Source organism: Larus michahellis, chromosome 15 (genome assembly GCF_964199755.1).
Source record: "Larus michahellis chromosome 15, bLarMic1.1, whole genome shotgun sequence".
NCBI lineage: Eukaryota > Metazoa > Chordata > Aves > Charadriiformes > Laridae > Larus > Larus michahellis.
In genome coordinates, this window is record NC_133910.1 from 1,968,727 (window position 1) to 1,994,150 (window position 25,424).

At 49.2% G+C, this 25,424-nt stretch overlaps 1 protein-coding gene across 19 annotated transcripts in view; it reads right to left on the bottom strand.

The window, feature by feature from the left end:
- Window positions 1–25,424, bottom strand: part of EXD3 (exonuclease 3'-5' domain containing 3) — a 305,064-nt gene that overhangs the window by 130,469 nt on the left and 149,171 nt on the right. For 18 of the 19 annotated variants that reach the window (XM_074609092.1, XM_074609080.1, XM_074609089.1 and 15 more), the window contains 8 exons: window positions 23,038–23,176; window positions 22,485–22,698; window positions 21,656–21,765; window positions 20,314–20,524; window positions 19,024–19,190; window positions 16,524–16,694; window positions 9,863–9,916; window positions 7,679–7,810 (listed from right to left, as the gene is read on the bottom strand). In XM_074609092.1, the coding sequence (XP_074465193.1) occupies window positions 7,679–7,810; window positions 9,863–9,916; window positions 16,524–16,694; window positions 19,024–19,190; window positions 20,314–20,524; window positions 21,656–21,765; window positions 22,485–22,698; window positions 23,038–23,176 (1,198 nt within the window). Of the gene's footprint in view, window positions 1–3,169; window positions 4,213–7,678; window positions 7,811–9,862; window positions 9,917–16,523; window positions 16,695–19,023; window positions 19,191–20,313; window positions 20,525–21,655; window positions 21,766–22,484; window positions 22,699–23,037; window positions 23,177–25,424 lie in introns of those variants that run through there. The other variant, XM_074609095.1, reaches the window with a different exon arrangement.

Below are 25,424 nucleotides of genomic sequence, written 5' to 3' on the forward strand. Positions count from 1 at the left end.
CTCCAGAGAGTTCTTCGCTTTCCTTACAGTCACTCCATCACTGTCACCCGCTGACCTTTCATTACTTTCTCCCAGTGCACCAGCATCACTGCTGACCAACGCACTCCACCGTCTCTCCAAACCCACGAGAGGAAGAAAAAGCCTTGGACAGAACTGTATAAAAGGACATTTACTCTGCACTACACTGTGTCTTCTTTTCTATGCTAGTCTAAATACAAGTGCTGTTTTCACTGCCAATCGCTGTTTGCTTGTGCTGTTTCCACTGGCTAAAACCAGCATTTTTCCAGCTAGTGTTGCCCTCCAGGAAAAAAACACACATTCATACCTTTCTTGCATTTAGCCCAGGAGAACAAAACTGGTTCCCAGGAGTAAAGATGACTTCCTCAGAAGAAAACATTTGCTGTCAGCTGAGGTTTGACCTCTAATGGCTAATTTGGCATCATCATTTTGAGCACCGTAATACATAACACCGTGGAAAATTAACAGCTTCCCCACCCCCCCCACCCCGAAGTTTAATATCCGCTTGCAGCTTTGTAAGTGAAAATAAGAGAAAGGAAATAAATACACAAACCGAAACCTCGGGTACAGTCTCTCACATACGTCCGCAAAGAGAACCTAAAGACAAAGATCTGTTAAAGGAAATTTCACTGGAAATCAAGCTTCTGCAGACACTGAGAAAGAAACTCTGCAACATGAGACCGTCTTCCTTGAAGAAACACAGCTGATCTGCTGCATTCCCATATCTGACTTCCACTGGTCTGTGTAAAACATAAACTTCACGCTAACCCTATGAAAACAGTCAACATGCTAGAGAGACAACAGTCTGCTCCGAGCTGGTGAAAGGGGAAAAAAAAAGTCTCAGGCTGTCATTCTTCCCTTGCTGTGACCTTCATGCTCCACTGAATTTCTGAAGATACTGAAATCTTGGCAGGGAAGTGTACAGTCTGTGGGAACCAGGCAGCACTGTCCGGGCTCGCTGCTGAGAATTAGGCCCAGCCGAGCCCTTGTTTTGGGGGGCTCCGGGCTTTGCACGGGCAGCAGCGCGCCGCTGAGCGAGTCACAGGCTGGGCGTTTTACGGGATCGGTGCTGTACCCAGCCGTGCGTGGTGCCAGTGACCCCCCCGGGAGTGGGGTGGTGGAGCCGGTATGGATGGCACGCTGCCCGCCCTCCTGCCTCGCACCCACGAGCCGGGGCTCGCAGCTCCCGCTGGGATCCCCACCGGATGGGGCTTAAGCGTGTCCCCACGTCCCTGCACATGGCGGTGGCTGCTCACCGAGAGGTCTCACTGCAGTTGATAAAAGCCTTAGAGACCAGCAAGTTACAACCCAACTGGAGACTCGAAGGGAGCACAATTTGCCTCGGAAAATTATTGCAACCCCTCGTGCCATTTAACGACTGTCGCGTAGAGCCGCTCCAAAGCAAAAGAGCGCCATTCCCGGGAATGGAGCGCTGCGGCGGGGTAGGTGCATTCACGAGTGAACGCTCACATTCAGACAGTCCCGGGACAAGCACCTTTTGAGGTCAATTCGCTCCCTCAACAACGTCTGTAGAGGCAGAATAATACCAGCTGTGCTTCCTGGCCAGAGCCTCAGCAGCACAAGGCGCAGATTACATCTAAATTGCCAAGCCCAGGATAAACAAAAAGATTAAGAGGGCCTTACCCTCTGCGTTGAACAATCGCACTCTGAAGCAAGAAATCACAGCCTACGTAGTGGGTAGGCACAGGGCTGAGCTCTCGGTTTGGGTTCAGGGCTGGTGAGCAGCTACCACACATCTGGGGAAACCACAGATGCTGTTAATCACAGGTTTTCCTGACCTGTAGGCGCTGACAAATTGCATCCTATGGATGAACCTTTTATTAAACCACAGAGGGTTTCAAAATGATATTCTCTTCCTCAGCATTCCCAAGTCAACAAAATCCAGCGCGCATGACCCTTCTAATTCTTCATGTACCTGGTGACACGTCCCTTTCCAAAGGGCTGAAAGGAGGCAAACAGGGACACGATGTTACCTCAGGGGAAGGCATCTCAAAAGCCGAAAACGTGGGCTCTGGGAACTGACATTTCCAAAATTCTTTGATGACCGCCTCAGCCCCGTTTCAGCCGCAGATGCTTTTTGTCCTAAGCAACCCCTCAAGACAAATCCCTCGCTGTCTGCTGGAGCAGAAAAATTACGAAATACGTCGCCTTTAAATTCTAATGTTTTTTCATTGCGCATGGGGGAAGGACAAGTGGTGCATCTAAAAGAATGAAACGACTGTTGCCCAGGCCAGGAAAGGTGACCACAAAACGAAATTGCCCTGGTGCCACTTCCATGACTCGCTAGAGCAGGGAGATAGCTGCTCGGCTCACAAGTTAGTGAGAAAGATGATGTCTGGCAGTTCTCATCATCATCTGGACCGACAGAGCAAGCCACATAAAAGGAACAAAAAAGCCTGCTGATCAGATTGGTGTGACAGAGGCTCATGAGAGACATGCACATTTTCAACCTAGACGACAGCTTGAGGGATCTATATTACTAATTATCGACTAATATTGCCAGAGTTCCCAGGCTGGCTTCAAAGGTTCTCGCAAAGTGCCCCAAGCACAGGGTTTTTCAGCTAATCATAAGGTCCTTTTCTTTGTCCCTGCTAAATGGATTGCTCCATACTGGGCTCCCTCTGCGTAAATCAGCTTGTGCATGATGAGCTTTGCAGCAATGAAATTCGTTACCTTAACCACAAAAAAACCAGAAACATTCGCTGCAACTGTTAGAACACTTTTGCACCTAATTTCAAAAAAAATGGTGGTTTCCTCTCTTCCTCCCCCCCTGCTCCCCGCCTACTCCTAATCCCATGCTAACACCTTTCTGAAAGGCTGGGGTGAGCAGCTTTGAAACCAAAAGAGCAGGGAAGGGGGGGGAAATAGATAGCAGATCTCCAGACAATGAAATAAAGCAGCTATCTCTCACATCCTGCAGCGCTCAGGCTGAGGTCATAAGTTAAACAGGACATCAGAATAGGTGATGTAATTTGCTTATTTAGGATCAGAGCATTCAGTGAAGTGAACGAGACAACCTATTTGAATTTGCAGATAATCCTATAACAAATGCAGGGCTGTTCGGTTGCAGAAACTGCAGCTGCGGCCTGAGACTTCTTTTTTTTCTCCGAGAATATTTATTTTTGCAGGGGATATAATTGCCATCATTTTTCCCGGCAGGAAAGCCTGGAAGCCTCACCTGGGACCAGCCTCCCATTGCGGTAGGTTTTGTTCCAACAGGGTCCCTGCCCCGGGCAGCTGAAGGGCCAAAGGGTCGAGTCAAACGGAGGGTGGGAAAGGGAAGAGGGGCCCAAGGGAGGCAAGGAGGTGGCACGGCCACACCGCAGGACACGGGTCCCCAGCCCACTCCCTCCCCTCCACAAGAGCAAAGCTTCGGACTCAAAATTGAGCCGAGCAGCAGTTCCGCTTGCAAGTAAAGCCCAGCTCGGCTTTTCTGAAGACGGACAGGCCCTCCTGGCCCCAAATCTGTCTGCAAAGCCTCACACCACCAAGGATCTTACGGCAGAGTCATAAACCTTTAACGACGAGGTTCTCCTAGAACAGGAATAGTTTATCGGCGATCCCGTGCAACACTGAACACACTATTTTCCCTTCAAACCGTTGTGACAAACACTTGCGACATAAAGATTTAAAGCTAGCAACTCACGCTGTTTATCTCCTCAGTTTATCACCACTCAAACCGTAATTTCACCCTGTCGGTGCCGCACAGCGCAGCATTACTCACAACCGGGGGCTGCCAGCCCCGTTCCTGAATTTATCTTCTTCGACACAAGTGTTTTTTCACTACCAAGAAGCCGGCTAGGACAGACACCATACCTTAGCCAAAGGGGGGAAACTGCCCGGGATACGTGGGGCTCACCGAGACAGAGCAGTGGCTGGAGAGGCACTGTGCAGGCTGCGGGCTGCGCCCGCTTCAGAGGGGACTTCAGTCAGGCGGCACAGAAAAGCAAGATGGAAACAGCCAAGTCGGTCATCCGGGTAACGTCTGCCAAATCGTGGCCACTTTCCAGTGTTTCCTTAGGAGACTGGAACGGAGTTCATGTCCTCCTGCTGTCCCACCAGGCCGCAGGCGAGTGTCAAAGCAGGCAGGCACGTCCCACGCACGGACACCACGTCTGAGTGGCCGCAGCACCAGGAGGGGTGGGAGATAACCTCCGCCTTGAATGGACCAGCCTGTGAGAGAAGCCAAATTTCAACCCCCTATAAAACAAGCCAGGTGTCAGACGTTCGTATCCATAACTGTAGCCATCCTGTAGGTCACCTTCTTTAGCAGGTTTTGGTTTTTTCTCTCTTAAATGCAAGAAGTTCTGTGTTAGAACTGCCTCCAAGTTGCCCTGAGCAGAGGACCACTCATCTTCCACTCAGGCCGGTTTGGCAGCTGACCCTGAGGCTGCTCCCAACAGCCCCCGACAGCTCCACAAAGATCTTCCTGACTACTGTAAGGGACCAATGTGCTGATTCCATCATCTGAGAACACCCTTCGGCACCCACTGCACATCCCCCCTTTCTGAAGGAGCTACTTTTGGACATCTGAAAAGAAGAAAAGCTGTATACAAGATATTCAAACGTGTGCAGAGTTGACAGACAAAAGATATTTGCGTTTCAAATAGTGGGAATGGATTTATTTCAAAGATTTTAAGGCTAGGAAATGTATGACTTCTTGGGTTTTTTTTTTTGCATGGCACGAGAAGACAGAATTCATCTTATTTCCACTCAGATCCCCTAAAACCTTCCTCGCCGGAGGCAACACCAGGCCTGGCTGAAGCTGATGGGTACAGGTGGCTTCTCCATGATCATCACAGAATCCTTAAGATGCGTCACTTGAGAGACACATGCAACGGGAAGACCACGCTGGGCCATAAGCAAGGCAGCGGGCAGCAGTCTCCATTTCTGGAGCCCTTCACCAGAGCAACCACGTCGAAGCCCAGCACAACGGAAAGCAGAAATGCCGAGAAGCCACGGGTGAAATCCTCCGTGCACTCACTGCGCTAAGTCAGAGGTAACCGCTATTTGCCATTGTTTTAACAGAAAAAGGCAGTATTTTGGCAGGGTTACAAAGCAAGTCCATTCTTTATATCTGCAAAAGAGAGACCGTCTTTCCCTGCTGAGGGAGCTGACAGAGGAAACACATTTTATAGCAATCTTAGGCACAACATTGAATTGGGACCTATTTTTACCGTGTGCTCTGCACTACACGCATTAATTGCTACAGCAACAATATTTGCTGACATATTGACTCAAATCATTTACAGAATAGAAGCCCAAGAGACAAAACAAGCCCTTGCTCCCCCAGACAGCGAGAGGCAGGCAGGATGCCACATTGCTTCCTGCGACACACACAAAACGCTTATCTGCAGCTGATGGCAGCCGATAACCCATCGCCAGCGCCCCGCCAGCACGGCAGGGCCGTCCCCCGCTGCCGTCCCCGCAGCGCCACACCGAAGCTCCACGAAGGCGAGGAAGGAGAGTGGCCCGGGTTACGGATAGGTGTTACCCGTCCTCCCCCTGCCCAGCGCGTGGGCGGCAGCTCTTGGGCGTTCCTGGAGCCCAGCTCCCTCGCCACCATCGGTCCCCTGCGCAGGGACCGCCAAACCCTCCTCACCCACAGCAATACACGTCTCTGCAAGGGGGTGGCGGAGCCCCGGGGTCTGTAACCCGTTCAAAGCCCAGAGCAGGCAGCGTGGAGGGCACCGATGGGCAGTTTAAGGATCTAGCCTGCATCCTAATTAAGCCCAATTAGGTTTGCAGAGACTGAGGACGTTTTGGAAAGAACTCGCAAATGAAGTGCTGAAGTCTCTCACGGCCGCAGTGGCCACAGAGCACCCTCGTAAAAGCAGAAATTTGCCATTTTTGACGCGGGCAGTGAATAGTCCCTGCGTGTACGCAGCACGCTCCGTCCCGCCCCGCTGCCCCCGGCACGGGCAGCGCCGCACAGCCGGCAAACCGCCTGCAGACGGGCGGCTGGAAAAGCTGGGATTCTCCTCACGAACAAGAGCACCAGTGAAACTCGTACAGTCTGTAGAGGACAGCTGAACAAAATCAGCTCCAGAACGCCAAAGCCTTAAATGTAGGTAAGTACGTGATTCCGAACGCAGAGCAGTTTGACAAATAATCGCATCTTCCCATGCTGAGCGGTATAAAAGATGCAGCTGTTCTACCACCACAATTTACAGGGAAGGCATTTCTCCTGGAAGTAAGAGAACACTTAGTATATATTCTTAGCCAGATTGATTACCCCTATTTATATTGTAAACTAAGACAGCACGTACTAAAAAGCCGTATAGTTAAACAGTTCCAGACTCCAGATCATGGGCAAGGGGTCAGTTTTATATCGCATGCTGCACAGCCTTCTGCATCTATTACAGATATCACAGAGTTTTCTGCAGCGTGGGGTTTTTTTGTGTGTGTGTGTGCTTACTCTTGTGGTATTTCAACAACCACCAGGAAGAACACTGCTATTTTATGGGATCTCCGGGAATCGGAGAATCCACAAGGTTTTTTTCAAGGGCTTTTTTTTCAATAGCGAAGAAGCCAGCATGTCACTCTGTAACAACTGCAATCTGTTCTCGGAACAATAAAACCACAAGACTGAACGCAGTATCTTATATCCGAATATATACGTTTATCCTGCAGCAAGATCAGCCCGTATTATGTCGATCCAATCTGCACGGTGTTACGTCACTCTCCGCTCCAGACAACCTGCACAGCTGGACGACTCTCCTTTTCTCCCTAAGTTACAGATACGGTTTCAACAACCGACATCAGATATAAGCAGAGGTCTAGGAAATGCTCCCCGGAGCATTCGCTCAGAAGCCATTGCTATTCCTACACCGCCCCTGCAGTCCCACCAGGCCAGGAGACCCCACGAGCTCGACCAAGAGGCCCTGAGCCAGACTCCACCGAAGCGTTCAGCTGGCTCGTTTATTCCTAAGAGAAAGCTCCTTTTCCAGCCAGATTTGCAGTTTCTTCTTTTTTTCTCTTTAAACACTGATAAGATGAGAGAGGGTGAAGTCGCAAGTTGGTTTATGCAGGGATAGGTTTCAGCGTGTTACTGTAACAAATACAAGAGTGAAATTGGAAGAGACAGAGATTTGAGCTAACACAATTAAAATTTCTTCTTAAAAACAATCCACAGATACCCAGTGCCAAACACAATCCGGAGTCATCAACTAGCATGGACATGAATTAACCTAATAGCTTCTGAAAAAAACACAGTCCTAAAAAAAATCCTCCTATTAAAGTAATTAAATGTTATCAGAATCGCAGAGCCATAATTAAGCATGGTTTATAATTAAAACAGCATGTGTCCTAGACAGAGAACACAGCAACAAAGAGAGCATAACCGTGATCGTCGATGCCAAAACCCATGCCAAGTACCAAAAATCAGAAAACCAGCAGCGTTTCTAGCACGCTGCAGATGCAGCGCCTCTGCTCTTCTGACTCAGCCATCAACACTTGTGACGGATGTTAGCGCGCTCACAACTCCCCTAGCTTTGCAAGCTGTTGCCAAAGTTCAAGCAGAAATCTTGGGAACCAAGGACGAGACACTAAGTGCAAGACCCGAGAAGCTGAAGCAGCGCCTGCTGTGCAGGGAACGGCGAGCCGGCAGGAACTGGAACTCAAACAAGCCTTGTCCTACCTGGCAGCGGCTGAAGATATCCGCCAGGGACACTTGAACGTTGAAGTGCTTCAGAACCTGCAGGGCCTGTTCTCTTGCCTTTTCTGAGCAGTTCACAGAGAAACACCTTCCTTCTGCTACCTGGGACTGGAGCTTCAAAAGACAAGTTGTAAAAGACAATAAATGAAGCACTCCGTGCATCAGGATCCGTGGCTTTTTCCCTAATACACCTGGTTTGGTTTTAATTACAAATAACATTTGGAGTTAGGATGTGTTTACAGTCTAAATTTTGATCTAACAAGCACAACTGGCAATGTAACACTTAGCCAAAGCTGCAATAGCTCTGAGACTACCGAAGCACCGAAGCATTTTATACGTATAAATGAAACATGATTGCGCGGGTCTCCTTCAACTTCTAATTCGGTGATGTGGTGCTGAGAGGGGTAGCAAGAGGAAACTGAATTTAATCCCCGCTTTCACATGAAACCTGGCCAGGTCACCCGCAGTATGCAAAAGCACACAGTGATGGGGATGATGGCTGATGACAGTTGTACCACTTCAACCCTTCTAGCTCGCACACCGCTTCACCTGGAGGCCACTCAGGGCCAAGTGAATTTGGAGTGGCTGATGTGGACCATCCCGCGATGTTTGTTCCACTTTTAGCAGAGAAGTTTGTATCTGGGAACGAGCACTGGGAAGTTCTCGACACGCCTTTATGAACATACAGGGGGGCCTACGGGGAAGCTGGGGAGGGGCTGTTTGCAAGGGCAGGTAGCAATAGGACGAGGGGCAATGGTTTAAACTGGAGCAGGGCAGGGTTAGATTAGCCATGAGGAAGAAGTTCTTTACACTGAGGGTGGTGAGACACTGGCCCAGGTTGCCCAGAGAGGGGGTGGAGGCCCCATCCCTGGAGACATTCAAGGCCAGGCTGGATGAGGCTCTGAGCGACCTGATCTAGTTGAAGATGTCCCTGCTGACTGCAGGGGGGTTGGACTGGATGCCCTTTAGAGGTCCCTTCCCACCCAATACATTCTAAATTCTAAACATGGTGAGTACTCACAGCAAGATGGGACCAGCTACATGGAAGGAAAGGAGCCTGGCAGAGCCACCCCGTCCTCACGTAGGGCATACCAAAGGCAAAGGAACAAAGGGAACCAGACATTTCCCAGGACACCACCGTACACTGGGAAGCAGTTATTTCCCTTTTGCAATTCCTACACAGCACTTTGAAGTTAAAACTTTGCCAAATAAGATTATGCTGGATGCGGAATTACCCATTACACCAGCTCTAGGCTCAAGGAACCGCAGGCTGGGTGAAGAACCTGTAATGTGGCACGGCTGCACGTGCCTCACGGCGTCTCACCATGGGGACAGTTCTCTTTAGGGCTCAGCTATTACGTAGGAAATTTGCCACCTACATTCTGCTAATACTTCAACTAGCTACTTGGGTAGTTGGGAGTTTTTAGATTCAGTTTGTAACAAAGAAGTCCTGCCTCTGACTCATGTGTCTCATCCAGAATAATTGCACTCCTCCAAATGAATTTTTGGGCAGTACCAAAGTGCAAAGGACCTGCAGCAGGCACCATAACACTGCAACCGCGGACTCGACAGGTTCAGTATATTCCCACCAACGCTGCGTTCTGACGTGTGTCTCGTGAAGGGCTCTGAACATCTGGCGCTGAGGGTAAGGTTGGGTTTTGCTTTGGTTTTTTTGTGTATCTATAGGAACACGAAACCTCCACAGCTTCCACCGGGACCTGTGCTTGATGGCTCCCATTCTCTGCCCTCCGAGCCTGAAGAAACGTCTTTAAGTGTTGAAACTATGTCAGTGTGGAGCCAGTCAGTAAACAAGAATCTTTGTGATAAAAAGCATGGGAATTGAGCTGCCTTTCACCTGCCAGCGAGGCCAAACAGAAACACTTTGTTCTGGATTGCTTGGCTTGATTTCCACCCCCCGCCCCCAAAGGAAAGCAATCGCTCTCCCCACCGATGCACTACTGAGCGTAAAAAAACCCTCACCCGAGCTTTGGTCATTCAGAACAGCAAACCTCTCAAGACCCTTAATGTAGTTTTTAGTGCAGAAAACATGAAAAAGCCAAGCCAGCTGTTGCATTCACATCTGACTTTTCCTCTCCGCCACACCGCGCATCCCAGACCACGCAATGATACAACGCCAGAAAAATGCCAGAAGCTCCGAACACTTACAGTCTGATATGGGAGTCCAGAGGTTAAAATGACTCTTCCTTCCTGTCGGGCAATCTGGAAAATACAGTAAAAATCATAATGAACATGGGCTGATGTTACGCTGGATTCAAGCTTTCAGTGAAAGCAGAGAGAACATGAACTGGTGACGCCGAGTCTTTCCAGTGTCGACACACACTAGGCCAAGAGCACCTGGGTCTGGTTCAACCATGCGCTCCTGACAGCAAGAGCAGCCCAAGGTATCGCTCGCTCACTGCACGTCCCCTCCCTGCCAATACCCGCCTTGCCTCACATGTGCTGGAACAAGCTACTCGTGCATCTGCACCGCAGATGGCCCAGGGAACCGATCCACCTTGAAATAACCCTATCAAAATCCTTTCTATCTTCCCCCCCCCCCCTTAACCCAGACTATTTCTGTTTCCCCAGTCTGGTTCACTAAGAAGCAAGCAGGTCTGCTCACACAGCAATGCACAGGGGAGAAAGGAAAAAAATAACCTAAGCAGGTAATTCCAGCGAAAAAATGTACCATCAAATGTCTCTGCAAACTTCATAGACGTTAACAGAACGATTCTCACTCCACTCCTTAAAGATAAGACGGTGTTATTCTCCCAGCAGCCCACGAGCAGACATAGAAATTATGCACCCTTTCCAGGCTGCAAAGAACATCTCCATTAGAGTTTATCGCCTCCTGACTTGCAACCCTGCGCTTTTATCAGAGGTCTTGTCCTTCAAGGGAAAGGTCTGTGCTGAATTATCAGGGGACTCATCACCCGCGCTTCTGACCTTTGCAACGGAGTAAGAGACGCTTTCAAATGGTTTGGTGCCAAAAGGAGATACTAAATCTGGAACTGCAATTCTTCACAAGGATGAAAGTGTGACTGATCTTCGTATGATTAAATGACATCCCTCCTTCCCAGCCCTTCACCCCCTCCCGTAGGAGGGAAATAGTTTCATGGCCGTAGCAATGGGAGGATTCCCATGTGAACCGGCACTTCGGCTCTGCTGGTGCTGACAAGAGATTGGCACTTCAAGGTAGGCATGAGGTTATTTCTCTTCTCTGGCTTGGATTCTGTTGGAAGCCCTTGTATTTTTCACTGTTTCCAGATGTGTCTCAGAGAGGTCTCTCTCCTGGATCAGAGTTTCAGAAGCTCTCTCTGGATCACTCTTTAGCCCTGGCAGGACGCATTTGGGATCAGAGTCCTGCTGCACTTCCCAGACAGTCAGACACCACCCAGCACAGCCAGAGACCGAAAAAAACCAAAACCAAGAGTTGTAAATGCTGTCTTGGATAGCTAATCTCTTAAGACCCGCTGGACCTAAGGCTCTGAAGGCACAAACTCACCGTGCAGTCAAATAAGCAACCATTTTTTTCCTATCTTGACCTTTCAGGTAGCCGCTTCCCTCCTTCTTTTGTGAAGTCACTCTTTGGCTGCCAGTTCTGCACTGAGAAAGCGATTGGCAACAACTTCTAAAGCATCTTGCTACAGGCAAAATTACCGGATTTCTTTCAAAATCAACCCTCTCTCTCAATAAAGGAAAAAACTTCCAAGAACAGTAACCTTTAAGTGGCAGCGGGGACACCCTGTGCTGCACGCGATCAGGGTTCCTGAGCAGCCCTGCCGAAAAACCCACCCTCATGGCACATTAGCGAGAGAAGACCGGCCAGGCAACAGCAAAAGTTCACCACAGTGATTTGCCAACAAGGGAAAAGAGATGCGAAATTCCTTCAGACCCATGTGTGCTTCAGGGTAAGTCTGAGGATTTCACAGCTGGAACACTCCATTCTGACTTCCTGCATGCAGGGTTAATTAGTTCAAGCTTGATAAATCCCCTTATCTAAATGGCTCTGCAGAGACAGGCAAAGAACATCAAATAAAACGGAGAAAAGCAATAACTCTTCCAGCATGTTTTTCCGCCTCTGGAACAAGGGCTGGGAGCAGCACGCAGAGCCAGAAAAGCCATGTGATAGCACACATCTGACTGAAACCACCGAGGATGCGTGCTGGAGAAAAGGGCACAACTCCTTCCTTTCGTCCGAAAGAAGTAACGGAAGGCAGCGCTGGGACCACGTGGGAGATGTGTGCTGGGAGACGCAAATGAAAGGAAAAGGAGGACGAGAGCAGCGTGTCGGGGTGGGTGTCGGGGACCTGTGCTCCATCCCAAGGGCTGCAGAGAGGGCATTGGCCTCCGTTTCATAATCTATTAAAAAGATAATATCAACTTCCTCTGGAAAAGGCTTAGACCTTTTGGATAGAAAGCACTCCCTCGTAACTTGGTAGTATTATTTAGCCCTTAACGTGCCTGTCTGTTCAGCCAACTTTCATCTTGCAAAGATGAACGAACTCAAATGAATTACCACCAGAGAGACCTGGAAGGACAACGACTGACGAGAAAGGGCAGACAGAGACCCTGTGATTCGAAGCCGACACCAGCGGCAGAATGATTCGTGACAACCTGAAGGATCCCAAGTTAAGGCCAAAGACGGTTTCAAGAAAGAGCAGCACGAGGCTTTAGATTTGTAATTTAAAATTTGCCCAGGCCATGCGTGACGCAGCTTGGGCAATGCCACACGCCCGTGAAGAGGCAAACGGCAGTTCTCCCTCCGCAAGGCAGCAGCCCAGGCCAGGCCGTGACCCCCTGCAGCGGCAGAGGTGAAGCAGCGATCCTGAGCCCAGGCCAGCGAGGTCCCAGTTCAGACAGAAAGGGAATGGACAGAAAGCATCTGCTCCGGGATGCGTGCTGGAAAAGCACCCAGACAAGGATCTGCCAGAGAAGTGGATCACAAGCGTCGACCCAAGCCTGAAGCCCCCCACCTGCTATCTCAGACTCTTAAAATAGACAGCAAACCAAGAGCTTAATGGCTATGAATACAGTCCGTCCTGCAGTGCACTTGCTGCTGGTATTTCAACCCCAGACGTCTCTTCAGCATTCCTGAAAACCATAAATTGCACAGAATTATTGCAGGATTTCATAAAGTGGCCTTAAGTACCAGACCAAAACCATCAACCCAATTTTGTTTCTTGACGCAGACCCATTTGTATCAAGTCATTCAATGAAAGACATTCTCCTCCTGATGACTAAATATCAAAAGCAAAGTCTTGATCTTAAAGGCAGAACAGTTCTTCATCTGTCCTCCATGAATTTACTCCACGGACTGGCGGGGAGGTAAAAAGACTAGCAAACTTGAAGAATGTGGTTTACATCAAAAATATGGAAAAAGACACTCAAAGCTGAGACGAGATCAGAGATTAGATTCCCCCATTACATGAAGCTCTGCTCACTGCAGTATTAGAAGTCCCCTTTGTGTCCCATGGCTCCAAACCAGTCCAGGGCAATATAGATCCAGGTGCACATTGCTCTAACTGGCTCCTGAGATCCATCCAAGCCTGGCCCTCCCCTCCGACTCGCTGGTTCACCTGCAGTTTTGGGGGAGTAGGTGTAACCTTCCAAGGGAACCTTCTACACCGTGGGAGCTGCAGGAAGCCAGTTCTAGTTCTACCAGCCTTCTGGTTATTACCACACTTCAAAAGACAGGAGGTTTGCCTTAGTGTGCCAATTATTCTTAGAGATGAGGATGATTTTGAAGACCAAGAGCGCAGTCCATTAAAACAATAAAACAAACCAACCCACAACTCAACGGAAGGGGCTTTGAGATTTCACCAAGCTCTTAGAAATTAGTGACCTAAGAAACAACCAACATTGTCTTATAAGCTTCTGCTCCACTCCTGAAGTACAGCGTTGCAAGATCTACCGCGGTCACCTCAGGCTGGTGGGTGATCCTTTAAGGTTAGTAAGAGAAGCATCCCACTGCTCTACCCGATTCTGCAAAATTTCAGAGAAAAGAGAAACACCCACTGAAACTTTCCCACCTCCTTCCAGTTATCCATCTAGAAGGCCCAAAAGACAGGTGTAAGATTCTCTGCAAAGAGAAGTTTGCAAGATGACAAGCTGGAAGACCTGGCTAGAAACACAGCAGGCGTAGGACGTGATTTAAGTAAAGACAAATGTATTAATTGGAAATAACACGTTGCATACAGGAATAAGTGGAATAATAGGAATAATACAAAGGGTGGCTCACTCCAATAACGGCAGCTGCACACACAGAAGGATGCTGCATGAGAAAGACCGAATCTCCATCGTCTTTACCAGATGGAGTCATGCTTTACCCTGGGATGGAGTCAGAAGCCTCTGGTGATGCATACGGCCCTTCTCAAGAGAGGTCTCCCTGTTCTGCCCCGTGGCAGGGAGCATGGCTTGGGCCAGCCTGGCCATTACCCAAAGCTCTCCAGAAGGGGCTCCCACCCAAGGAGCAGGGCTGGAGCAGCGTCGCCGGGCAAGGAGGTGTGTCAGGGACAGCCCGTGGTGAATGCCCCCGGCTCTCAAGGCACAGGCTGCTAAAGTCAGGCAAAGGAGCTCGTCCAGCACATCGGGTACAAATGTCATCCCCCAGCTGCACACCTGCTTTGTCAAACGCTTGCGTGCCTTGGGCTGCAGCAGCTCGGATACAAACCCAACACGGTGAAAATATTACTGCCACCCCACCGAATGAGAAGACTTGGAAGACCACACGGCACCCATACTTGGACACAAAGCTGCTCTGCCCAGGGTGGCTGGTGCTCATGAACAGAGGCGAAAATGCTTTTGGAAGGCAGGACTGTGAGCTCTTTCCCTTCAACATGACGATGGATTCAACCAGAGGAATTTTCAGTACGAGTTTCAGCTATTTTTCCAGTCAAGTCCTAATCAAATGGCACCATTAACTACGCAGAATGCGAACCAGTGTCATCTCACAGCAGTTCAATACGGGCAAACAGGGGAATGCGCTGGCCCGTGGTGTCAGAGGTCCTGCTCTCACAGGCCGGCAGATCTGAGGTCGCAGATCTGGCATGATAAACTTGCCACGACGACTGTTGTCCAAGATAAAACATTTAGCCAATAATAGCAGCACAACACGAAGCAGTACACAGGACACAGACTTCAAGTTTAGCCTGGGAATGGGGTTTTTCAAACCGATTACTGCCACATGCGTTAGTCTAAAATAAAAAAATAAAAAAAAATAATTCCTAGCTGCCCAAGCACAAGCTACAGAGCACTCAGGCTTTTAAGTTTGATCTCAAATAACAGAGGGTGAAGGACAGGACCCATCTGTCTACCGATATCTGAAGCCACTTAAACAAGCAACAGGAATGAGAACAATAAGGAGCAAATACCCAGCGATTCAGGAGTTCTTGGTACATGGAGATGTGTAATAGGACTGATAAATCACTTTACTGAAAGTACTTTAACGAAGAACAAACACTAATTCTTACGTGTTCCTGGAGACACTAGTTTGAGACTGTGTTGGGACAACACCCAAACTGTCCATCTTGTAGTCAGTGACCAGGAGCCAAACCTTTCTGCTGGACTTTGCATTAACATTGACAAGTTTTCGGGCGTAGAGTGGTCAACATTCAACTTTTGTTAAATCAGGACTAGCCAGATATAAAGCAGAGTGGGAGGAGTCTATTTTTATCTTTGATTATCCAAGCACAGATCAAAGGCTCTGCAATACAGTAACACTCCAAGGGCTTTTGATAGTGAAAGGATGTTTGTCCGGTCACCATAGAGAAAGCAATGTAAAACATCCTCTCCGTAGCACGATAAGGTATCAGGATGAGAAGCGGAGACGGGGCTCTGGGGGGAGGCAGTGAGAACTAGTTTGTTTAAATGACTTGTGCGAGTTTGGCAGAGACAAGATATTAATTAATTCTGCAGAAGTTGGAGCCTGCACAGGATTCAGGCCAAGCAGACATCTGAAGAGGAAACATCCTGTGCACCAGGCCGGGTGATCAGCGCACATTTGATAGCAACGCACTGTGTGGGCTGGATATCTCCATTTCTGGCGTAGTAGAAGTATGTCTGAAATGAAGAAGCATGTGTCTCTCCTCTGAGAGGCAGAGGGTCAGAGTTGTTATGGGAGTCCAGATCGATGTTCATTGTCCCTGTGCATGTTAGAGACTCTTCCTTTCCCCATCGTTGCACTGCAAGTTGTGCCTGATCACTGTGGTGTCATCTCACAAGATGGCAGCCAGCTAAGACGTTATAAGGCAAGATATGATGGAAATTTTCCCTTTCATATTGAACAGCCATCTTTTGAGTATGATTCTGCTCAACTGACCCAGGTACCAGGCAGGGCAATACCTTCCCTGTAAGTCCAGACTGGAGTCCATTAGAAACGAAAGCGAATTTGGGGTTCCTTTCCCTGATTTTTGTCTTTTTGCAAATCTACCACCACCTCCCCAACAAGGAGGCTTGAGACCACAGGCCACATCTAACGCTCTGCCTGTGTTCTTCCAACGACCTGAAACATCCCAGCTGCCAATGACACAAACAGACAGACACAAGTAAGGTTTGAGATCCCGGCGCTCTCTGCTCACCTCCCATCTCCTGGAAACAGAGAACCGAGCTCACACCAGGCTGTAGGGACTAGCTGATCCCAGCTGCCACGTGGCGCAGCATCTCGGGCTGAACCAGAGCACTGAGGCTCAGCACGGGCACCGGGCAGCCCCCGCCAACCCGCTGCCTGCTCAGCGCGAGGGACTAACTACTCGGTAAGCAGCAGGTCTTCTCCAAGGAGTGGAGATGGCAGCTATAAACACCCGCCCCCCACCCGCCCGTGACTAACCTCAGCAGCTTTCCTGTGGTCATCCTCATTCTCCAGCATGCGGACATCCACGCCGAGGCAGCGGAGGTAGCGCCCGAGGCCTTGCAGCATGTTATCGCAGACCACACTGAACTCCTTCGGGGAGATGGGAGCGGGGGGACGCGGGCTCTCCTTGTCAGATCCCTGGCATTGCTACAGAAAGCCAAGAGATCCGTAAGCAGCAGAACAGAAACCTGATTTCCGGTGTATTTGTGTTCTGCCCCCCTGCATTCACCCGCCACGCCAAACCCAGCTGTCCCCTACCACCTGTATTACAGCTTCCCCCGTGCTCTGCAACCCCTCTAGTTCCTCCTTCGTGTCTTTCTGCATCACCCACCTTCCACTCGGGCAGGAGGCAGCACGTGATGGGGCCAGTTCTGAATTAGCCATTCACTTACTGGCCAGCTGGCCACCCAGACTGGGGATCTGCAGCCTTTCCCTGGAGAAATGCCAACCTGGTCTTCCATGCTCTACGCAGACATTGATTTTCACGAAGTCACTGCTATTCCCCTATCGAATTATACTGCAATTGATATACACGTGCCAAAGTTATGATTTGGGAAGGGGATCTGACAGACAGAGGGAGAAACAGGTAGACAAAGCAACCACGTCAGCTTTGTTATCTTCGGAAGTTTAAAAATAGGCAGTGCCTGAATTCTGTTTATTTTATTTCAAATGTCCGCTGCTGGGGGAGTTCCTGCAGTTGGAGACTTTGTCGCTGGGAGGGTCCCAGAAGTACAATAGCTAAATTCAAGGGGAAGGGAAGTTATTAAGGAACCTCCGACGTTCATCTTTGCCTCCAGGAACCTGAATCAGCTGGGACGAGTGAAGGACACAGCCACCACCTCTGCGGGGCTACGCTGTTGTTGGAACCAGAGTTCCTGCAGCGTTGTAGATGGGCTCTGCAGGTGCTGGCTCGGGTCTGGAAACGCTGGGGCACACCATGGAGATACACCCGGGCTGCCCGAGGCAACGAGCTCAGGTCCGAGAGCTCAGTGGGTGTGATGCTGCACCTCCCCAGAGCTGGTACAGGCACTCAAAGCTCTGCAGCACTGGGTAGACTGGACTGTCACCGGCTCCTGCAAGGACCTCGGTGGGTGCAGCTGAGACATCAGAGTGCTGTGACAGCGGATCAAGCCGAGCCTTTGACGCTGAGGTAGCTGGAAGACACTAACTGCTGCTTCTGTTCGAACAGATGGAAAGGAGCAGCAGCTGGCTCTTAGCTAGTGTTTATTCAATGGCCAGCAATGTCATATGTAGCTTTTTTCTCACGTTTCATGCCAGCAGAGAGCAAAATGCTTATAAAGGAGAATAGTGTCATTAGCCCCACTTCAGATAATGCACCAGGAAACGCTGGGAAAGAGAGCTTGGAGTCACACAGGATGCAGAGTCAGGAGAAGCCTGCTTTTTTGAGTCCCAGTCCAGGTTTCACCAATTACCTCTCGATTAATGAATCTGACTGTACACAACACAAAGATGACCCGGGAGTTCACAAGGTAATTCAAGCCTGAAGTACCTACTTCTCCCGTCTCTGCAGCAGCCAGTCAGGTCTGCTGGAACACACAATATCCCCACGGACACTGAGGGCTTAGGGAACTACCCAGCAGCTTTGTGTTTTACTTACACACACTTGGTACGGAGGATCCTGAAAAGGTGGCTATAATCAATAGTATTTCAGTCCAACCGCGGAAGGCAGTGTTGGCTTCGGGAGCCAAATACACCTTTGTGACTACTCAGGAGGACACAGAGCCATAGCGAGTCTTCTCAGTCAATAAACAAAACTGTTTTTCTGCTAATGTTTTCATAGGTGCAGGAAAAAATGGAGGGTTGCATCTTAAAAGTAAATCTTTATTATTGAGAGAGAGGGACAGCCGCGTTCTGAGATATTTAAGCAGAGACACACAGCTCCACGTTATGGCCGGCGGAGTTTTAAGGCTCCGCCATGGCGCACATTGGAGGGGAGGCCATTCTCAGAGCACGTGGTGGCGGGCAGGGAGACAGAGACACGCCAGCAGCAGAAAGACTTTTGTGATCGATTGTTTTTAACTCTGCGGACTTGTCCTCTGGACACTATAAAGGAAGCATTCCCAAAGTGTAGAAGCTCAGTTAAAAGCAAAAGTGAAGAAGTCAGAGTTTTGAAGCCTCACTGATGCGACACCTAGGCCACAGAATTCAAACCCACCGCAGCGAGGAAACGCGGAAGGAGCAAGGTTAGCTGGATGCTGCCCCTCAGATCCGCACCAATATCTTGCGAAGACAAACAAACCTAAAATTGTAAGGAAAGCCGAACCAAGGCACGCAGAGGAGAAAGCACATCTTACCAGCAAAGGGGTGGAGCGAGGAAGATGTTTCTGCAATAGTCCTGAGAACAGACTGCAAACAGGCATGCCACGCATAGCTAACAGTATGACTGAGAGACAAGGCATCATATGATTTGCAGGGGTCTTGAGCAACACGCAGCTCTTTGAAGATGTTTACAAACCTGTCCAGAAGGTGACGGTACTTCTTGTTTATTCAGCTGCTTCTTTGCCCTGGGTTTTATGCTTGGTTTTCCCACCAGGCTCTCCGTCAGGTCTGAACTCAGACCAAAGCTTGCTGGATCCTTACAGAGTTTCTCGTAGATCTCCAGCAAACAGTACGCATCTGAAGCTGAAAAAAATGGAATATGAGCCTCAGCTGGTTTCATTCATAAGGAAAACAGAGGCTTTCCTGCTGCAAGGAAGAGCCCTCACCTTTGTAAATGCCACTGAACACAAACAACTTGTGAAGCTCCAGATTACTCGTGTCATACTCTGCACTCTCACTGATTCAGTGAGCACCACAACCCAACAGACGACCACAAAGAGCCGTGGCAGAAGACCTCAAAAAGCGACAGGCCCTCTGCTGTCTCTGACTCTAACGTAATGCAAATGATAGCGTGCTCGTTCAAACCACCACGTACGATAGCTTCAGCCAACCCACTTTACACTCTATTGTTACTGAGCAGCGGCTTGCCCACGGTTTATTACCGTATCTCAGCTATGGGAAGGTAACTTCCCCATTAGATGTAATATCTTAAAAAGTAATAACCAAGTTGTTTGCAATCACCTGCCCACACGCACTGCCGTGCGGCTTTTGTTCCTTGCAACGGGAACCGTCTAAGTCTCCAAGCCAGTTTTACAAGTCCTAGCGATTAACTTTTGTGGGAACTGTGTCAGCTTCAAGGATAGCTGAATTTAACAAAGGGCTGGTTCGCTTCAGTAGACTGGCCTTTGATGCCCCAGGAAAAGATTTAGCCCCAGACTTCTGACTCTGGGGTAATCGGCAATAAACTCCACTGGTCCCTTCACCGTACCAGTTCTGCGCCGCAGACGCGGACACCATGTCTACCCGTTCTTAACCCCGCTTTAACAAGCACTTCACTATGACAGATGAAGACAGCGCTTGTTTCCCAGAAAGGCTGTGAAATGAGGCAGAAGGAAGTGGACCTTCTTCCTTTCAGTTACTGAGAGGAATTTCCACTGAGGTGATGTTTCATCGGATGAAATCTGCAAAGCACGGGAATTCTTTCATAAGGGAAATAATGAATCACTGGACAGTTTAAACTTCAACCATTAAAGCCATGTCCACAAAAGGACAAACATGACATGTGCTGGCTTCTCTGAACAGGAACTAATCTGCAAAGCCATTTTCTTCCTTTGCTACTTAACAATTTTCCTGGCGACAGGCAACAGACAAACACAGCCTGTAATGGGCAACCTGTAGCACCTTGCCACAGAGTCGGTGACCAGACCTGCGTAGAGGATCTGTTCCTCCCGGAGAGGCCGTTTCTCCCAGTTAGACAGCTGCTCTGTTTTATCCAGAGGTTTCCCCAGCACGTGTTGCACCAAGAGGCTGAGTCCTTTCTCCGGCTGCCTGAACCCTCTATCCTCAGAGCTCTGCTCCGGGGACAGTACATTGACCTTCCAGCCACCCCTCTTCCAGTCAATGGAGCTCTTCTGCAGCTGCCGGAAAGAAAAAGATATAAAACCCAAAGTTATAAAACAACTTCTACAACAGCTCCTATTCCAGCGGGTGGGGCCCACAGCAACCCTATCATTTTTATCTCTTGCCTGGCATATTGAATCCCGTTGTCTCAGACGAGGGCTGGGATGGCATTAGATATATATGGCGTCTGGTTATTTGTTTAACAAACGCACTTGCTGGAAAGAAATCTGTTTCATAGCCAAGGAAGGAAAAAAAAAAGTGCATTATCGTAGAGCATTGCATCAGAGCGATGGGGCCGTGCCTGACTTTGTGGAGGTTTGCAGGGTGCTCAGCCGTGAGGCCGTTGGAGACCTACTCAATGAAAGAACAGCAGCGGTAGTTCAGCACCTTTCTCCTGGTTCCGGTGAGAAAAGGTATTCCTGTAACACAATGGGCAACAGCCTTCCCGCAGTTGCCATTTCTCAGGTTAAACTGAGGCAGGAGCTGTTGGCAGGTACTTCAGACCCTGCAGCACTTCCCAGGTTGAGCTATCAGTCCCAACGATCTGGGTTCACCCCAACCCACAGCCTTAAACACACTCTGCAAATTTTACCCATTAAAATGGTTGTCCTTAACATCCCTGCAGACTGCTGACAGCCCCTGTGTGCTCACCCAGAGGCAGCTGGACTGCAGCTGAAGGGAAATTCCTGTGCTGAACCCACCAGCAGCCCTCCTGAAACGTTACGAGTTCTCCACAAATCGTGAACTCCATAATATCTGCTTCAGTCCTGCATGATCTTGGAATATCAGAGCTTCTACTAGAATTTACTCTTACCGAGCTCACGTATGACCTGTGCTCAGAAACATCATCCTAGACGAATGAAGCTGTATCTCCACTTCAATTGCTTTTTCACAGCTTTTATAATGGCTATGAAAAAAGTTATTACTATCAAGCTCTGACTTTTTAGTTGATAAAAACGAAATACTTCTGTCTTTCTTTACGGAATCATGTTACCCTCAAAACCACAAGTGGAAAACGTCTGTTTGCTCATTTAGCCGTCTCCCTGCTGATACAGGACACAAAAAGACAACGCTGTGAAGTCATGGCAGTTATCTACGAGCACACACAGGAGACTAAATTTTCCATATCTTCCCGTGTCCATCCTTACTTGTTTGTCTACTTTGAGTAGGTCCACCACACCTCGCGCTTGCTTATCCGCGTCTTTCAAAGCAGACCATGTGGCTGCAAGGGTGTTAAGGTCTCCAGACATCCCATAACCTGGAGAAAAAAGAAGCCCAAATCACACAGATAGGAAAACTCAATCATGGCTAATGCTCTGCAGCTTCTTCCAGTTCAGAGTCAAGATGCTGACAACATATGTATAAACATTGGTGGAAAGACTGCTCAGATAGGGAAGAAGGCAAGCTCTCGTCTCTTCTCTTCCTAAGAGATACTCTCGCAGATCAAGATTGGGAGAGAAGACATAGATGAAAAATGCGGAGTTTAAGCTCAATTTACTCATAATCTGCTAGGGCGGCGAAAGGCAATTATGAATTTGAACTCCAGGTTTAACAACTCCTGCCAAACGCCTCCAAACAGAATGCAAAACCAGGTATGGTAAGCTGGAGAGCTCTGCTGTGCAGCACGGTGGCTTTGGGACAGGGCCAGCAAATCCAGAAAGCTCCTCATGACAGATCTCCCCAGACCACTGAAGGCTGGGTGCAAGCTGGGGTTTGGTATGGAACTAAGACAATCCCAAGCCCGAGAGAGGAGGTTAAATCAGAAATCTTGGGTATGGCCTGAAATGGGGAAACATTTATATCATTCCCAGTTACACTGGTCACTCTGCTTCCTGGCATGGCAGTATTTGAACGCCCAGGCCTACAAAAGCTGGTCCCATGAAGTGGACTGAGAGAATGACAACCCCAAGAAGACCTAGGAATTGGACAAAATCATCTGTGTAAAGACCAGAGGCAGGGAGAAGAGACGCGTGTTACCTAGTTTAGTGATGGCTGCATCTGAGTAGAGCATCTGGATGAAACAGGGAAGCTTCTCCTTCTCACCCTCGGCCTCAGCTTGCTCAAGGAGCCGCGGCAAGTCAAGCAGGAACACCTCATCCTTCAGAGCGATTTGAAGGAGGGAGACGCGAGGCTTCCCAACCATGCCGAACGAAGGCTTCCACTCCATGTCAATGCCAACAACCTGCCCGGGCTGCAACACAGACAAACGCCGCCTTCACTTACGAGACTGTCTATGCTTGAACGTAGCCTGGACAGTCCCGGTCCAGAACACAAGCGTTTCTCTTCCATCTCTTTGCTACTGTGCAAAATACTACAGAGACAAGTAACTTTCACAGCACGCCTGAGTTCCCCTGCAGGGACCTTTCCTCGCACAGCAATTCCCAACCAGACAAGCCTAAAGGAAGCAGCTCGCCTTGACTTGGGGAGGGAGCCGTTCGACGGCAGCGGCCCACATACAGCCCCGCGTACCAGCCTGCTGTGAAGTTTCTGCTCCTTGACCCTGCAAAGTAAATGCCCAAGTAACACTCACCTGCAGCACCTTTTCCCAGCACCGCAGGGTCTCTTCCCACGTCTGCAGGAAGTGAATATTTGCCCGTGGAATAGGAAGCTGGTAATAATCCTTCTTCTTACTCTCTTCGTAATTGTCTGCTTTCGCGGCCTCTTCTACCCTGCACAGAACCAGATGCAACAGCTTTAAGCCGGGCAATGAGAGCAAATCCTGGACTGGAGGAACATCAGGAAGTCCTAAGCCCCTCATTTCAGCCGGGCCCTTTAGTTCCCTCTGCCACACAATTCTCTCTCTTACCCTCTCTTTCCTCGCTTTCCCTGTAATCTCAGTCTCTTTCCTCTTGACTCACCTTCTCTTTCTGTTCCTGCCACAGAAACGGCGCTGCGTGCGAGACCTCACCACGCACGTGCACCGTACCCACCGCAGAGAACACCCAAACCTGCACTTGCCCGGTCCCCAGTGCTCAGCTCTCTTTCCCAGAACTGATACAACTCGGATGACAAAGTTGGGCAGCTGTTTCCATTTTGGGAGATAACACATTTTAGATTTACTGCTTTTTGCCCTTGAGGTTAACATGGAAGTCTGCTAGCTCCCACGGTGTAATACAGAAGAGAGGAGTCAGCTCGGACCAGCTCTGCGTCCAAACAGGAGCTTCACGCTTCCCCACAGCAGGAACCGGCTCAGAACGGGACTCTGAGACCGCTCCATGCTACGGTCCCTGCCAGCTGGGAACGGCTGGATCTGCCTCATCGTTTCATAGTGACATGGCTTGGGAAGGCCTCAGGGCCCTCCCGGTTGCTATCCGGCTTCTTCTCCACCATCCCCTTCCCTGTAACATGGCCACATAGGTTGCACAAGAATATTCGTCCCACGTTGCACAGGGATGAAATGAGGAAAGTTCAGAAATAAAGTTTCAAAATCTTCTACATTCAAGGGAAAACAGCCAGCCGAACCCGCAGACCGAGTGCCTTGCTCGTGCTGCTCCCTCCAGTTGGGTTTCAGACGGCACCGCACAGAGAAATTCAGGATCTCTGTATTCACACCCTGGGAATGCTGGAAGATGCCTGCAGAAATGAGTGAACTGATTGCCTACAACAGGATCTTACACAGCACATTTTCTTCGCAAAATGCAGCGCAGCCTCTCAAAATGGCCTTGTAACTGGAAGGTCAGCACATTGCGATGGTGTCTCAGCCAGATGATGCAATCAGAGGAAAGAAACTAATAAAAAATATCCAGCTATTTTGGACATATCACAAATTTCTGGATAGTCTCTTTCCCATAGAGACTTGAAATGGTTTATTATTTGAGAAAATATTTACTAACCTTATGTTTAGGAGACTGGGTGACTAATTTTGTAGCACAGCAGCTTTCGCTGTACAAACACTCTTTTCCGTGGGTTTGTGTGCACGGAGAAGTCAATATTTGTGTAAAATATTTAATGAAGGTGTGCAGTCTCAGGTCTCCAGGAATATTCTCACCTGCAGCGTTCGGGAGCCACATGTGGTGTGAGCCGTGGCAGAGACGATGTCATTTATATGCCGGTACCACCTTGTGTGAACACCCTCCCTGGGAACCCGCCGCTTTGTTAGCTCACTAAATAAGGCAGACAGACTGTTTTATTAGGTTCCATGGCTCCACTAATTTTATAGCAGCTACTGCAGCAGGGATGCCGACTGGATGAGTAAACCGAGGCCCAAAGGGTTTTGCTCATCTGTCACATCTCCTCATGAATGGCAGAGCCATCGGCACGACTTCACCTGTCCACGACACAGCCTTCCTGGAGCAGAGATGTAGCAATGGCTTTTATCTTCCTAGAGGCGCAGAGTCTGTGGCTAAGTCACACTTCTGTTAACCGCCCCTTTGTGTTTTGAGGGATTACGCCTCATGCAAAAACCTTCTGGCTCCCAACAGGCGGCTGGTGCAGCTTGAGGAAGGAGGAGGAGGCAGCTCCAGCGCGGCACCAGAGCTAAGCAGAAGCATGACCCAGACAGACAAGAGTTTCCTGTGCTCCAAGTAAGCCATGTACTGTCTGGAGAAGTGTCTCTCTGCAGACAGCGTTTCGAGGGTGATTACATCTGTGTCATATTTCCCAAGGTTACACGGAGCTTGAACACGAACCTGTGCAGATCTGCACTAGAGGAAAGACCAGACCCACGAAGCTCAGCGCCTGAGCCGTCCAAGGCCATCTGTGAGAACCTCACAAAATCATCAGCATGAAAAAATAACAATACACCGTGTTCTCATTCACCTTTTGTGTAATTCCAGTTAGCCCAATCTATGCTCCAAAAATATGGGCTTTAGTTCCGAAAGCCGCAGGTTTTTTCGGAACACCTCTCCCAGGAGCTGGAAATTTGCTGTAATGTTGAAGACAACAAACCTGATGATAAACCTGTTAGAGCGGGTAACC